Source organism: Ctenopharyngodon idella, chromosome 5 (genome assembly GCF_019924925.1).
Source record: "Ctenopharyngodon idella isolate HZGC_01 chromosome 5, HZGC01, whole genome shotgun sequence".
NCBI lineage: Eukaryota > Metazoa > Chordata > Actinopteri > Cypriniformes > Xenocyprididae > Ctenopharyngodon > Ctenopharyngodon idella.
Genome location: NC_067224.1, coordinates 24,669,312 through 24,686,247, shown reverse-complemented (window position 1 = coordinate 24,686,247; position 16,936 = coordinate 24,669,312). Strand labels below are relative to the sequence as shown.

At 36.6% G+C, this 16,936-nt stretch overlaps 1 protein-coding gene across 4 annotated transcripts in view; it reads left to right on the top strand.

Annotated features, from left to right (window-relative positions):
• tenm1 (teneurin transmembrane protein 1) overlaps window positions 1-16,936 on the top strand; it is a 202,295-nt gene that overhangs the window by 142,549 nt on the left and 42,810 nt on the right. For 3 of the 4 annotated variants that reach the window (XM_051895417.1, XM_051895418.1, XM_051895416.1), the window contains 7 exons: window positions 684-884; window positions 3,723-3,908; window positions 5,635-5,664; window positions 5,787-5,933; window positions 9,475-9,691; window positions 12,399-12,518; window positions 13,849-14,110. In XM_051895417.1, the coding sequence (XP_051751377.1) occupies window positions 684-884; window positions 3,723-3,908; window positions 5,635-5,664; window positions 5,787-5,933; window positions 9,475-9,691; window positions 12,399-12,518; window positions 13,849-14,110 (1,163 nt within the window). The remainder of the gene's footprint in view (window positions 1-683; window positions 885-3,722; window positions 3,909-5,634; window positions 5,665-5,786; window positions 5,934-9,474; window positions 9,692-12,398; window positions 12,519-13,848; window positions 14,111-16,936) is intronic. The other variant, XM_051895419.1, reaches the window with a different exon arrangement.

Genomic DNA, 16,936 nt, shown 5'->3' with positions numbered 1-16,936 from the left:
ATTAATTTTGAGGACACAACTTACAGTACAAATAAGGAACACAACACACACACGCTATTTTTACATTTAGATTATCTTGGTCGTCATCTTACGCTCAATTAAAAAGCTGTAATAATTTATTAATAATGTTAATCTTAAAAATAATTTTTCATACTGTATGTAATAACGTTGTGATGCCTAAATACACTGTAGCATTTAAAATGATTGATTTTTAGTGGTTTATTTTTAATTTATTTTGACAAAATATGATGGATATGATTTTAATATCACTGTTTAACTAATTGTTGGCCATAACATGACAATAACCATCAGCTTAGCTGTCTCACTTACCAATACAACTGTTATGCTAAAGTCAAATGTTATTTTACCTAGAATTTATTTTCCAAATCTATAATGAAAATGCACTAGACAGCACAAGAAATTCAGTTGTAATTATGGTGATGACACAGGTCAAAATATATGAGGAGATGCGTTGCGAAAACAGTAATATACTGCAATCACACGCTTTCCTATCTGAATGGGATTAGATGTCTCAGAGGTAATTTGCACCTCAATTTCTACCCGACTTGTGTGAAGAAAAACTCAGAATATGGCTTTATATGCACATACATCCTACATGCACCTGTAATTAAATGTTTACGGGTAAATCTCTTATTTCTGTGTGTTTGGTTGGGTGTCTGCAGTGGATTGCGTGGATCCCTTGTGCTCAGGTCGTGGTGTGTGTGTGCGCGGTGAGTGTGTGTGTTCCGCAGGCTGGGGAGGTGAGAGCTGTGAGACGGCACTTCCTGCCTGTAAAGAACAATGTTCAGGTCATGGAACGTACCAAGCCCAGACAGGGGGGTGTGTGTGTGAGCAGGGCTGGAGTGGCGACGACTGCTCCATAGGTGAGTTACAATCAATTTACACATACAAATGTGCACGAAGGTTTTCTCCATTCATCTTATCAATTGTATTTTCAGTCTTTAAAGTGCTTTTTCATCATTTGGTCATGCGTCTCTCACTCAGAAGTTTCTGATTTTAGTTTGATTCAGTTACTATTGACCCCAAAACTCCAAATCCAGTTCCGCTTCTGTCTGACAGAGTAAAGCAGGGCACTATGTGCAGGAGTATGGATCGGCACTTAATTGTAATGTGATATATATTGTAAAAAGGAATGTACTTTCTTTAATAGAGAGAAAACGGAGTCGTTCTTATTGTCTGATTGATTGTGCATCTCGTAAATGAAACCTGCTGGACTGTAGAATTTCCTTGTGTTTTACAGATGGAGGGAGAGGATTGCAGTTAAATGCATGATATATACCAGGCACTGTCCACGAATACGGTACACTTTGGTATCCCATTACTATTTTAAAAGCTTTAGCGGCCCAAATTCCATATTTTTCGGTTGTTAGAACTATTGGATATATCAGGTAAAGTACAGTATTATCTAATATAAAAATAACCTAGCATGAAGAGTAGCTAGTTGTAAACGCATAAAATGTGAAGATTTTTGCCCATCTCACCTCCAAGGTCTTGACATTTGCAACAGTATGCTACAACTGAAATCATACAACATCATAATTTTACATAATTTGTCGAAATGTATCCCTTTCTACAGTAGGACAAGAGGACAACTAAATAATCTCAATGATAAAAAATATTTTCCTTTAATTTATGGTACATACAACTTTTTTAATAACTAAAAACTAACGTTCGGTCCTAAACTATCTAGCCTCAACTGAGTGATAACATAATTTTGGCTAAATCTGCAAACTTATTTACCAAGCTGCTACTCATTCTGGCATTTTTATGTATTTATTTATTTATTTATTTATTTAAGTTGATTGTTTATTTAATATATTAAGCGTCTCAAATGTTAATTACAAGGTTGCAAAAATTGGAAACCTCACATAGAATGAATAGGGGGGAAAAAGTATTATTTAAGAATAATAAGTTATAAGAATTTCAGGCCCTATATTTTGTACCCTATTCATGGAACGTGCCGCCAGTTTCATCATTTCCTGGTTAACAATGATGATATTTAAATAAGAACACTGTTTTATTGCAGAGAGATTGCTTTTCTGGAAGATCGGCACTCATTGCCTTTTGGCCACTGGCTAGAATATGAAAGCATTTATTAAATATTAGATTATCAAAATGCAATATTTATCAAAATGCATGAATATTATAGCATTAAACTGCCTGTTTCCACGGCAGAGCAGTTAAATTGATAATGTGTGTATTAATAAACATTCCGGTTTAATGCCCTTCCTGTCATTGCCAGACATTTATATCTCGCATGTGATTGAGAGGGAGAACTCTCGTCCGATGTGCTTTATAGAACAGCAAGGATAATTTGTTTTGAATGTTACGAGACGTAGAGGACGATTGAAGTGAGAAAGGCAGAGGGGAGGCTGTCCAAACTCAACATTCAATGCTGCAGTTACAGAGGAGAAATGTGGAAGCTGATTTTAAGTGACTTTTAAGATATGAAAAACTGTCATCTCAGTTTGACCCCTCACGAATCCTGTAAGTACGCGTGAAGACAAAGCCATTCTGTCTGAGGGCCAGAGAGCAGAGATATCTTACTGGTTCAAGGAAATTGTTTTTGTCATGAAACTAAACCCTGTCTTGAATTCAGGCCCACAGTAACATTTGGACAGTTTAGGCTGGTGTGATAAAGCAGAACGTAGATGGAGAGAAGAGGATGTTTGTGAATTTCTCCTCTCTTTACATTCGTTCTTTACAATTACAGTTCTTTTTTTTTTTTTTTTTTTTTTTTTACTAAATAAAAAAGTTTTAATACAAAATATGATAAAAAATGATGTAAACTGACATGAGATGAAGACTCTAGTCATATCAGTCTTCTAGAAAAACCTGTTTTACACCAGGAATGGTCAGCTTCGGTCCTGGAAGGGCCACTGTCCTGCAGAGTTTAGCTCCAACCCTGATAAAAACTCACCTGCCTGTAGCTTTCTAATAATCCTGAAGACATTGATTAGCTTGTTCATTTGTGTTTAATTAGGGTTGGATCAAAATTTTCCAGTGCATTTGTAGAGAAGTTGCCCATCCCTGCTCTATGTGGAGTGGGTCACCCCCTTATGGGCACCACAATGCTGACATAACACAACAATAATAAAGAGTAATAACTTCTGTATATAGTACTTTCAGCCAGTGTTCAAGGCATGCTCAGCTTGTTTGCAATGCACCGTACAGTCCAAAAAGACTGAGCGGGAAAAAATGTCCAAACAAGCGGTCCCTACTGGAGCGATGAAACAAACCGTGACAACCGGCAGCAACCATGCCTCAGATCAAGGAAAAAATGCTGGGACATCAAGTGCAGAGTGTGAACACATGACCACACCACTAAATTCCTCCGTCCAAGACATGACCACAGCAGGAAGAGAGCTCTTGGCTTTCCAGTCATGGTACAGTGCAGCAGCCAGCTGTGTACCAGTGTGAACCACCAACAACACACAGAAAATCATTGGGATTGAATTCAAGAATGTCCATATACTGTATGTTTAGTATGAAATGGGGGAAAAGACAAAACAACAGAAAAACAGCTTTGATGTAAAGCGGCAAGTGTTAGTAAACATATGGTACTTCATGCATCCAATAGGTGTCAGTATAAAATCCAAGACCACTGTGATGAAGAAGATGCAGTGTAAAAAATAACTTAGTTGATGATAATGAATGGTAACAAATTTCTTTTCTCTCTGTTGCTTTGTGACTCGTTTCAGAGGTTTGCCCTGTTCCCTGCAGCGCCCATAGTGTATGTGTTGCTGGACGCTGCCAATGTGAGGAGGGGTGGGAAGGGACCTCTTGTGACAAACAGGCATGCCATCCAATCTGTGAAGAGCATGGAGAGTGCAGGGATGGACAGTGTGTCTGTCAGCCTGGTTGGGAGGGAGAGCACTGCACCATTGGTATGTTAGAATGACACTGTTTGTATTATATTATTATATCACATTATTAGATAATATTATATATACTACTGTTCAAAAGTTTGGGGTCAGTAAGATTCTTTTGTTTTTTTTAAAGAAATTAACATTTTTATGCAGCAAGGATGCAATAAATTGATCAAAAGTGACAGTAAAGATAAAGATATAACTTTCTATACATTTTAAAACAGTTATTTGACATTTGTAATAACATTTCACAGTATTTGTCACAGAAAGGTTTCTCTTTTACCTGTGTTCTTGTTTCCTTTGTCCCTGTTCATTAGTTGTCATTGTTTCTAGGTATGTTTCCATTTGTTTCCATGGCTACTCATTTGTTAATTGTTTACCCCCACCTGTTCCTGACATGCATAATACAACATTTTAGTCATTTTTGCAGATCTGTGTAAATGAGGATCATTTTGACATCATTGTCGTCTGTATTTGAAAAACACAAAGGAAAAGCATTCGTGTTTTTAGTACAACATTGTCGTGTAAACGTACCCTGAGTAAGTGTATTTATAGCCCTCATTTTCAGTTGTTTCTTTGTCCGTTCTTGTCTATGGTATGTTATTGTTATTTTGTTTGTGTTAAAAAAAGTGACTGCCTCGACTAGATCCAGCCTCACAACTCTCATTGCTGCAATCAACTGTGACAGTATTGCTGTTTTATCTGTATTTTGATCATAAATGCAGCTTTGTTGAGCGTGAGATTTCTTAAAAAACGTCTTTCTGACCCCAAACTTGTGTGTGTGTGTGTGTGTATATATATATATATATATATATATATATATACACACACACATTATGTATATTTTCAAAATGTTTTAATCACATTTGAGCTTTTTTGCTATTTACTTAAATAATCATGCAATATATAATAAATACATTAATACATATAATGTATTTATATTTTTTTATATAAAATAATAGTATATAATTAATAATACTTTAAAAAAAATAAATACCTTTTTTAAAGAACAAATATCCCATGTAGGCTCTCATTTAATATGAGGTCATAGAAACTGAATGTATAATCATTATACAAGACTTAGAAGTGGTGAGGTTGTATGTGAAATCAATTGCTTTGCACTCTGTCAATAGTTTTAGTGTTTAAAATAGTTTTTCACAATGCTTTTTCTTTTCTTTTTTGTTGTTCTTAGGCCTTAACACCCTTTTTTTAACATCACTCTTCAGTCTTGATATTTACTCAACATTTCGCCAACCCTTTGACAGCGGGTTGTCACATTTGATTAACACGTTAGTCTGGCAGTCTTTTGGAATCATGCTCCAGACACTTTGTAAATATCATATCTTGATGATTATTTGCCTTTTTAACCGATTATTTGACAAGCGTCATGCATTTTTTATAAAACATGTAAATCAACTGACTCTGAACCAACATGGAGCCGTGTTTTTGCCTTGTAGATGATGTATAAACTAAACAGTTTTTCTCTTTCTGCCTGTCTCTCTCTTCCTCTTTTTCCTTCTTTTTTCCTCCTCCGAGCCACAGTTCCTTTAATTGTGGTGCTCATGATGAGAACAGTCTGTGAAACTCAGGGGACAAATATACGCTTAAGGCAGCAAACGACAGGGACACTTTAAAAAAAAAAAACAATGCACATACACGCACACACAGATCTTCTCTGAAGTATGTCTCCAATGTAATTTCTCCCTCTTTGTTCTCTCCGTCTTTCATTTTGTAACTCTTTCAGCAGCACATTACCTGGATCTGTTTGATAAAGGTAAGTGTATGTGTGATAGACTGAATGAAGAAATTAATAGATGACTTTGTGATGTCTTTTTATATGAACAATTTTTGAAGAAAGAACATCATTATTATAGATGTTCTGTCTTTTTCTCTTAGATGCATGTCCTGGGTTGTGTAACGGTAATGGACGCTGTACGCTGGAGCAGAGCGGTTGGCATTGTGTGTGCCAGTCGGGATGGAGTGGTCCGGGCTGTAACGTTGTCATGGAAACCGAGTGCAATGACAGTAAAGATAATGACAGCGGTAAAGAACCCTATAGGAGATGAGCTGTGTGGATGACAGATATAGAGAGGATGAATTAGGGGCTGTTCACGTCACGTCTAAAAACGCATGGCAAATGCCAGCTACAATGCTTTCTTTTCGTTTCATAAAGCGCTCTCGCAGTGTCTGCCGTTGCTAAGCAATCATGAGCCGCATTTTCCATGAAGTCTAGGAAGTTTCAGCAATGGATAAATGGATTTCCAGCCCTTGCATTACCTCTGCTACTAGATATGTTTATGGAAATGAGGGGGGAAAAAACACCATAAAGCTGTCATCAGCTGTTCGTACATTTTGGCTGAGCTTTCAATGTTGTTATGGAAAGGGTGAAGCTGGTTTTTGTCACATGACCTGTGATGTGCTTGCGGCATTTTGAAAAGTTGTGTTTTTTCATCTCGCTTTGATGTAAACGTGCCTGGGAAGAAACAAGGGTGTTGCTCTCTATTGGCTCGTTTACACTGAGCGGTATGGCTCAGTACAGTACGGTATGCAATTTTTGCCGTTTCCATTGTCAAAAGTTGTGAATGGTACCCTTATTCCGAACTGTACCGTACCACTTTTTTGGGACCCTTCCGTTGGGGTGCCAAGCACAATAGTACCAATAGTACCGGTACCAAAAGTGTGGAGCTACACTCACTGCAAAACGTTGATTGGTTGACAGAGAATCGTCACTTGCGCGTGCTACAAGGGGAATGACAACACAAGAGGCGCCACACATATGTGGTTCAGGCAACGCGTGCATTGATTATCTTTACTTCATGTAGGCTATATAACAAAACAAAATATAAAACACAACCCTGCCTATTTTCGTTTTCATAAAAAAAAAAAAAAAAAGAAACCTATTAATGTGTGGTTCAGGTTATATGTGCATATGTACTCTGATTATCTTCACTGTATATGTAGCCTATAATAAAATGAAATAAGACAAAAAAACCCTGTCTCTTTTTGTTAAAAATCTGTTTTAATTATCAGTAATAGCCATTATAAAAGTAAAAGTATAAAGTATAAAAAGCTATACAATAAGAAATAAACACAAGCAAACAATTCAGTCAAACGTACAAAGTCAGCGCTCTAGTAGTACAACGGTAAAGTTAAGTAAATATATAAAGTTATGAAACTTCACGTTGCCCTCAGCCAAAATGATTTGCCCGGAAACAAATTATATATTCGTGAGACCAAAGATTGGCCGTTATACACAAGATGAATGATATCTCATGTTTAACCTCTACAGAGACATCTGAGCCAGCGGCAAATGTCAGAAGGACTAGCCGAGGTACAGCTGTTTTCGGCTGGGTACATTAGCACTGAGCGCCCGGTGATCGCCTGGATCTCACAACTCCGACAACGTCAGATCAAATTTTCCAATTGACGCTAACTTTATAAATAAGCTACGGATTTGAGCTTGAAACAACTGCATTCTCTCCTGAAGAACTTTTAAAACTACATTTCATGACACAATAAAGTAGTTTTTAAATTACGCTGGGTTTTTTCTTCCGCTTCTCTGCTATTGACGCTTGCTGGTAGGTGCGAACCACCAAGGACGCAAGTCTGAACTGTGTACCTGGTATTGTGAAACACCTAATGTCGGCGCGCAGCAAGCAAAGCTTGTCTTCTTCTTGTGACAGACAGCCACATGCCAAAAAGCAAGAACAAGATCTGCTGTATCCATTGTTGTTTACTGTGTTGCTTTCTTCTTCGCGCAAGAATGATGTTGATCGCTACTTTCCGGCATACACCAAGCCTATCAAGTAAGGGTACTGTTGGCGGTGGAAACGCAAGCCTTATCAGGGTTTACATTCCCGAATCGTACCGTACTGTACTGTACTGAACCGTACCGCTCAGTGGAAACGAGCCATATGTGAGCATGCATGTTGCATGTCTACACTTAAAATAACGAACTTGAGCACGCAAAAGACACAACATGTGAATGGCCCCTTAAAGGGTTAGTTCACCCAAAAATGAAATTTCTGTCATCAAGTACCCACCCTCATGTCGTCCCAAACCCGTAAGACCTTCGTTTCATCTGATCCACACATAGGCAACAACGACATTGCACCTTTTTGTGGTCCAGAAAGTTACTAAACACATCGTTAAAACGGTCGATGTGACTACAGTGGTTCAACCTTAATATTATGAAGCGACGAGAGTACTTTTTGTGCAAAAAAACAAAACAAAAATAACGACTTTATTCAACAAATTCATCTGTCCCCTGTCATACTGCTAAGCTATTTTCGTTGCAGAGCTTCAGTGTTTACGTCCGAACGCGGGGGCTCAGGTTTTGGTGCACAAAAAGTATTTTTAGTCGTTTTATGTCTTTATGGACCTCAAAAGGTGCAGTGTCGTTGCTGCCTATGTGTGGATCAGATACCCTTGGATTTCATCAAAAATATCTTCATTTGTGTTCCGAAGACAAACAAAGGTCTTACGGGTTTGGGACGACATGAGGGTGAGTACTTAATGACAGAAATTTCATTTTTGGGTGAACTAACCCTTTCAGATTTAGGTTGACACAATCTCACAAAGGTATTGTTCTAGGCATGGCTAGTTACACTACAGTTCAAAAGTTAAACAAAATTGTACTTTTATTCAGCAAGGATACATTATGTTGATCAAAAATGACAGTAAAGACATTTCAACATTTATAAGGTAACAAAATATTTTTATTTCAGATAAATGCTGTTCTTTTGAACTTTCAATTCTATATTGTTTTCACAAAAATATTAAGCCGCACAACCATTTTCAACACTGAAGACTGGAGACTTTTCCATCACAGGAATAAATTACATTTTAAAATATATTAAAATAAATAAATAAATAAAAAAAAACAGTTATTTTAAATTGTAAAAATATTTCACAGTATTATGGCTTTGACTGTATTTTTGATCAAATTAATTCATAAAATACTTAAAAAAAAAAAAAAAAAAAAAAAAAAATTTAAAACCTTTCCGACCCTAAACCTTTGAATGGTTAGCAAAGATAAAATGCAAAACAAAACCTGTCGTATGATAATACACACTGGCTTATGTCTCAGATTGTGTGTGAAGGGGTTTAGTTAGCTTATGGGTACAAAATTGTCCACAGAAGTTAGCTAAATCTGACAAAACTTCCCTTTAGAGATATTCTCAATAAAAAAAAAAAAAGATTTATAATAAATCAAAAAAATATTTTGGAATTGTAAAAATGCAAAAAAGTTTTCTTTTAGCAGAAGGGATAATTTGAGTCTGTAGTGGTTAACCATTTGCATTATAAAAAAACAATAGTATTCTATAATATGTCCTCTTTAATGTATCTAAGTAAACATGCAGTATGTGTGAGTTTGTGTGTGTGAGAGAGAGAGGTTTCTGGGTTATTCTCTCTGAGACTTTCTCCTGTGGGAGGTTAAAAACACAGATCCCCTTTAATGGAGCTGACAAATGAGATCACGCACGCACAGACACACGCAGAGCAAGGGCAAGCTGCATCAAGGCTACATGTCTCCGCATGTAAAGCGTGTATGTGTGTCTGTGTGTGTGTGTGTGTGTTTCAGATGGTCTCATGGACTGTGTCGACCCAGACTGTTGTAGTCAGCAGGTGTGTGTGAGTGCCCCGCTGTGCCAAGGCTCGCCTGACCCACGTGACATCATTCAGCAGAGCCACGCCCTTTTCGAGACACGCCCTTCACGTCAGTTCTTCGACCGTGTGCGATTTCTCATTGGACGGGACAGCACACACATACTGCCAGGAGACCTGCCATTTGACAGCAGGTGATAAACACACACTGGCAAATATTAGTGCAAATACACTCAGCCAACACACACGCACACATAATCTTATCAAAGATAAAACACAACTTGATTTTGACCTCTCCCAGATAATTAAAGGTTTGCTAGCATGATTGTGACCATATTTACATGCACATCATTTTCTTATTTTCCTATCCATTGTTGTGCGACCCCACTGAGATTTTGGGTAAAAGCAAAGGCAGGCTGTGCGACATCAACTGTCATTTTTTGTCAGAGTGCTATAGACATCTTAGCTCAGACTTTGGTCACGACTGACAGCATTGACTGACCGTTTAAGCCACCAGCCCGCATCCACTCTGACATCCTCATTCTCATGCGAAATTGAAATGAGACCGCACAAACCCAAGCATGTCCTTGCGTGCTAATGTTGGCAGTGTTTTGGCTCAAAAAGCGAGGGAAAAAAACAAGGTCAGAGTGTCTGGAGTCACTTGGGAGAAAGAGTTCATGGACTGGTCATTCTTCAGAGTAATTTTGGTAGTATGATCATAACTTGAAGGTAATGCTAATTTATGAGATAAATTCTTCACATTGGTGTTAATTTTGTCAGTTATTTTTTAATTTAGTCTTAGTCCTGTTAAATGTCATTTTTAGTTTTTAACATATTTAGTCAACCTGTCCTGTTTGATTAGTCAAGTTTTAGTTGACAAAACATCTGGGAATTTTAGTCTAGTTTTAGTCAATGAAAACTTTTAGTTAAATGATACTTAGTTATTTTGCTCAAAATTGTAATATTGATTACTGAGCATGATTGTCATTTGTTGTCATTTCACCTACAGTATAAGCACAAATCAAGAGAATGTAATCTCATATGCATAGTTTTACTCATCTACTTTCCTGATTTATAATATTTTAATGTAAATTAACACACTCTCTACATTAGGCCTATAAACTCAAAAGCTAAGGCTAGTCATAATTCCAATAATTCTAAATTCTTAATTATTTGAAAGACTTTGTATTGTCACACAGATGCGTAAGTGCATTTATTCTGCAACCACAATCGCAAAACAATATAGTTGAGATTCATGTTTGGATTTATTACAGTTCATCACTGAGAAGGTTTGATCACAGATTTAGTCATAGCAAACAACACAAGCATTCACGTGAAGGAACACAGACTGGTTGTACTTTAATTTGATCAAAATATTACAATGGAGATTGCTGTACTCCAGCTTACATATTTGTCTTTGTTTTTCAGATGTATTGTTGCCAGATTGCAAAGATTAAGTAAAACACAGAGGAGAAGATGCATCCTTTTAAGAGAAAAGCTCTGATTGGGGGTTTTAAACTCTTGACATCTGGCAACCGCAAGGCACAAGCATGAAAGCTTGTGGAGGCTTGATAAAAACAGTCTAAATTGTTTTGTTGAAGTCTAAATTCTTTTTGTTTCAAAGAAAATATACATATTTTTTTAAAGGTGAAGTATGTCATTTCAGTAACACTAGTGGCACCTAGCAGAATTACAAAAATAAAGCATATTTTCAAACAACTTTGCAAACACCCCTTTCTCAAAATAAACCCATCCAACATATCTGCACCAACATAACTTATCTAAATAATATAAACGGGCACATTTGTCTTCTGAATGGGTGCATGATTATGCTGTATGGTATTGAAGCATCCGTTGTAGTGCATAGCATCACAGTGCCCTGTTCGTTTTAATGTGTTCATGGCCTGTTTAATCTCTGAAGGTCTAAATGCAGTGAATTTTGGCTTGCACTTCTGTAACCAAAACTAAATGTCTTTTCCCATGTAACACAATAGTCATATTTCCACGTCTAAACTCCCTCTCACTTCTCCTGCTACAGTAGTCACTCCCCCAAACTCTCACTATAGATTGAGCTGGAAAGAGATTGACGGATCTGAGCGAACCGCTCCAATGTTTAGATAGTGCCTGGGGGGCTCAGTGTTTACACTTTTGGGGGAGATAAACCCATGAATGGCTTACTAATAGTCAATGAACAATAAACTGGGTTAAGAGAATATATTTTAACATAAAAAATCCTACATACTTCATATTCAAGGTTAATTTTTTAATTTTATTTTTTAAAGTGTTCAATGTTAGTCTCACAGTTAGTGTCTGTGTTCTCTCGTCGTCGTGAATTCAGCCTAATATTACTGTTAATAGTTAGTTTGGGATTGATCATGTTATGCTGGAACCCAACAGCACCCCCCAACACAAAGGTGGTTGCGAAGGGACCTAGGGGGACCTCCTATTGCAAACAGACCGAGGGGGGACACCATGTGTTCAAAACAAATAAACTGTTAAATGAAATGCAATAATGAACATTAAAAGATCCAGAAATGAAGTATGAATATGGTAATGCAAAGTCCATAAATATGTCCATACACAGATGAATGTGTTCAAGCATTTCACATTTAGTGCGTGTGAACTTTTCCTCTGGCTCTCATATGCTGATACAATACCAGCTAGCTGCTATGAGCAGTGTGACTCACCCAAAAAATAATCTCCCAAAATGATTTTTGCTGTCATCGTCTAGTTTGAGGAAGTTTAGAATCGATTGAAGCATCTATTGTATTTTTCTCTGATTACTGAAAAGAGAGTGCTCCTCTCTCAGTTTCGATCTCTTCTGACAGATCCTTTGGTTTCTCTTGCATTGACTGCCCTCTCTCTCTTTCTCTCTCTCTCTCTCTCTCTTTCTCTGTGCAGTCGAGTGTGTGTAATTCGAGGTCAGGTTTTGGCCTCTGATGGAACTCCTCTCGTTGGCGTGAATGTCACGTTTCAGCATAACCCTGAATATGGATATACACTCAGCCGACAAGATGGCAGGTAACACACACTTGTATACACTTTGTAAAAAAAAAGACATAAAATAAACCTTATGTGGCAGAGAAACAATCGCACAACCATCTTTAGAAAATTGTGTTTGAACATTTTTGTGGTAGCTGTACATTTCTATGGCATTGTTGTCAAAGAGTAATTAGCTAGTGAAGTGGATTTACTTATAGTAGAGTTAACAAAAGTTATCATGGACATTGTAATGTTTGAAGTGGATGTCATAACAAATGTCAGTAGATTGGGAAGATTTTAAAATGAGCGGTTCATTCATAAATTTGTAAGATCTTACCTTCATGCTGTGGAAATACAAACCGGAAGACAGAACACAATGAGTGCAGCGGGGCTGAAAAGGGGCGGGGCTACATAAGGTCTATAGAACATGCGCTAACACACACACATACGGTAGCCACTGTATATTAACCTCTCCTGTATATTTCCATTATATATAGAGTGTATACTACTCTGTTCTTTCTGTATGTACAGTAGGTGGCAAAAGTCTGAGACTGCTGGTTGAATAGAAAAAAATATATATATAGAAAATTTGACATGAAATTCTTAGTATTTGACTTCTTTTGCTTTACTAACATCTACATTCAAGCTGCATGAACTCCACAAGTTTGTGCAAAACCTGATGAGACTTCTTTCAAAATAATTAACATTCTTCTTTAAACAGTGATCTATAAATATTGCAGAATCTTTATGTTTCTTATTCATTTCACTTAATTTATTCAACTTAATGTTCCTTTTTTAAATATTTAAAAATCCTGAGTGTTTTTCATATTCAAATTGGATATTTTTATTAATATTTTTTTCAGCAAGAATGCATTAAATTGATCAGAAGTCACAGTAAAGACATTTACAATGTTATTTAAAATTTATGTTTCAAATAAATGCTGTTCTGTTTCTATTCATCAAAGATTCCTGAAAAACTATTATCAACATTGGTAATAATAAGAAATGTTTCTTCAGCATCAAATCAGCATATTGGAATAATCTGAAGGAAATAGGAGTAATGGTTTCTGAGAATTCAGCTTTTACATTTGAAAATATATTAAAATAGAAAACGGCAATTTGAAATTGTAATATTTCACAATATTACTGTTTTTGCTGTATTTTTATTCACATAAATGCAGCATGATGAGCATAAGAGATTTTTCACCTTAATTACAAATATTAATGACAATTTAAATATAAATTATATATATTTATAGCATACAGTATATGTCCTGTATACTTACACACACTGTCTTGTATATTTACTGTATGGAATATATATAAATCTTTGTTTTGTGTATGTTTGTATTTTTGTTTTTCCCACTAGCTTTGATCTTCTGGCAGTGGGCGGAATCTCTGTTACTCTATTGTTCCAGCGAGCCCCATTTTTGTCCCAGATTCGTTCTGTCTGGCTTCCTTGGAACCAGTTCATGGTCCTGGACCGAGTTTTTATGGAAAGAGCTGAATCCAAACTACCTATCTGCGACCTGAAAAACCTGATCAGTCCACACGCCATTGTTCTCTCCGCCCCCCTCCCACGATTCGCCGCTGACTGTGAGGACAGAGGAACTGTCGTACCTGAGCTACAGGTACAAGATACACTTGTTCTAACAAAACACTGAATGCGTTATAATGTCACCATTGTTGGGTGTAACGCGTTACTGTAATCAAATTACTCATCCACTGAAAAAGTAAAGTAAGGGATTACTGTTCATTTTTAGGTAATTTAATTGCAGTTACTTATAATGTACTTGCGTTACATACTTTAAATTAGTTAAACAGTTCTGTATAAATCAATATTGAATTTAAAATCTAAATTTGTCGTCTAAAGGTAAAAGTGAACGATGCCACTTTTAAATTGTTAGCTGTAGTGAGTTGCGCGTGAGTTTGCAGCTTTGCACCCGTTGGCTTTGTAGTCGCTGTCTGAAGATGTCGGCAGAAGCGAGTAGCTATTTTGCAGAATGGAAATATTCCAGTCACTTCGGTAAAATGTAAGCTACGTATGTCCTAGGGAGAAAAAACTACTTGCGCTCTCTGAGAGGCGGTCTTTAGTCAGTGCGCTCTCAACCAAAGCGCACACACATAGCCGCCTCTCGCGAGTGTCAGATTTTTGCGGTTTATTACACATAAACATTCAAATACTCACACACAGTTATGTCAAAATGCCGTCTTGGCGTATATTCGCGTTGGTTATGTGAATGTGAACAGCATGTGTAACAGCATATTGTCTCCGTCCATTAGGTCTTAGTGACAGCAGTCTTTAAAACATGCTACTGTCTACTATTGGCTGTCTGTATTATAATTGATAATCAAACAACAAAAGAAAAGCTTTAATAAGGATTAATCTATATTTAATCTATAGCCTATAGTTATGACAATGCAGAGGTATTTTATATTTGATTATTCAATTTCTGTGGTATTTTTACTTACTACTATTAGACCTACCTGAAAAAATATATAGGCCTAGCATTGTTTTATTTGTATCTTTAAATATTTTTATTGTGGTATCGACTTTGGTATCGAGTATTGTGCACTTTTGGTGGTATCGGTACCGACTGCTAGATTTTTGGTATGGTGACATCCCTATTTGTTACTAAAAAATTGTAAGTATTATAGAATGTTTAAGCTATAAAAGGCTAAACTATTCCATGTTTGACTCATATTTAAATTATTAAAAGATTTTCCTTTCTATTGTCTATCCGGTCAAGCTTTATAGGGATTTTAAGAATTAATTAGTAATGAGTTGAATTACTTATTGAGTAATTAAATTACTTTTCAGACAGAGTAATTAGAAAAGTATTTTAAATACAACTTTGATGATGTAATTAGTAATTAATTACTTTTTTGAAGTAACTTACCCAACACTGATTGTCACTATCTAGTTACATGTTAAAGTCCCCCTGTAGTCAATTATTTTATCCCTTAAAACTCATCTTTGATCACCAAAATGACATATTTAAAAAAAAATTCAAGTGAAAAAATTTCTTCATGCCTTAAAATAGCTTGAATGTAACTCTACAACCTTGCCTCATTTAATATACACGGATCAATGAATATGCAAATTAGCCCCGCCTCCACTCGCTCACGCCAGCTCGGAGAGTCTACTGTTGCTATAGTGATGAGCAATTTGTTGTTTGTGTTGTGGATATTTAAGAAAAAAGCTTGTTTCGCTCCGTATAATTTCGTTGCTTTTTGGAGTTCAGATTTAAAAAAACATTCAGATGAAATCCTGCAGGCGCCCGTGCCTTCTCCATACATGAAATAAATGCATATCCTTGAATGAGCGCGGATTTCCAGCGTATTTACTTGAACTTATCGGGTAGGTTAATATCTATGGTTTGATCCATTCCAGAGGCGGCCAAAATCAGAATTTATAATGGACTGAATAGCTCTCTCATAACTTGACGTGCGATTCCACACCGACTGACATATGCACATGAATCACGGTCACACGCACACGCTCAGAGCAATATTGTTTTAGCCATGTTTTATAGTATTAAAATATTTCGAAGGACAAAATCATGAACTTCAATTTACCTGTCACTTTACTTTGACGCGAGCCCCTATGTGCTTGCACACATGGCACAGCCCTTGCGACGGTTCTGTCATTAATTAATATGAATTAATATGATTAGCCTTTTGCTTGACTACGTTATCAAACAGCTAATAATGTGTTGCTAATGTTACACAAACCATGTTCCTGTTCTTCATCAGAGTCAGACAGCTGTCTTCTAACAATCAGTTTGAACAACTCAGAACGTCAGTGGAGAAAGGCATATAGTTCATCATAACAGTAATAGACTCGCTATATTGCTAAATCTACACAATTTTTCATATCAACAGAATATATACCGGGATAACCTGGCTTCTCTCGAGACTTTCCTGCTTCAGAGCAGTCATAGTTAATGATATGCTAAAGCCTGCCGGCACGTTGTTGTGATTGGTTACAAGGTAGTCTGTGACTTCACAAACACCACCGATTTCAAACCACGGGTTTGGTTTACTGCAGTCTTTGGTTTACTGCAGTTTCAAACATCAAATACTCAGCAATGGTGCTGACTTATGAATTTGCACATGGTTTGTCTTAAAGCATATTAAAAACACTACATAGACATATAAACAACTTTAAAAACTTGATTTTCACCACAGGGGGTCTTTAACATCAGACTACACTGAAATCAACTTGAATTTTGCTCAGGTCCCTTGTATGCCTCAGTGCTTTTTATATGACACATGAAACTGCTCGCTTGCAGTGTAGATGGTATAATACCTGATATACACCGCAACCTGGTGGTGCTAGAAAAAGAAGAATGTTCCCATTATAATCAACAAGGCATATACACAGTGTAAAAAAGAGATTTCTGCAGTGTAGACATTTTTTTTGAATTATAAAGTGAGCATTCGCATGAGTCCAA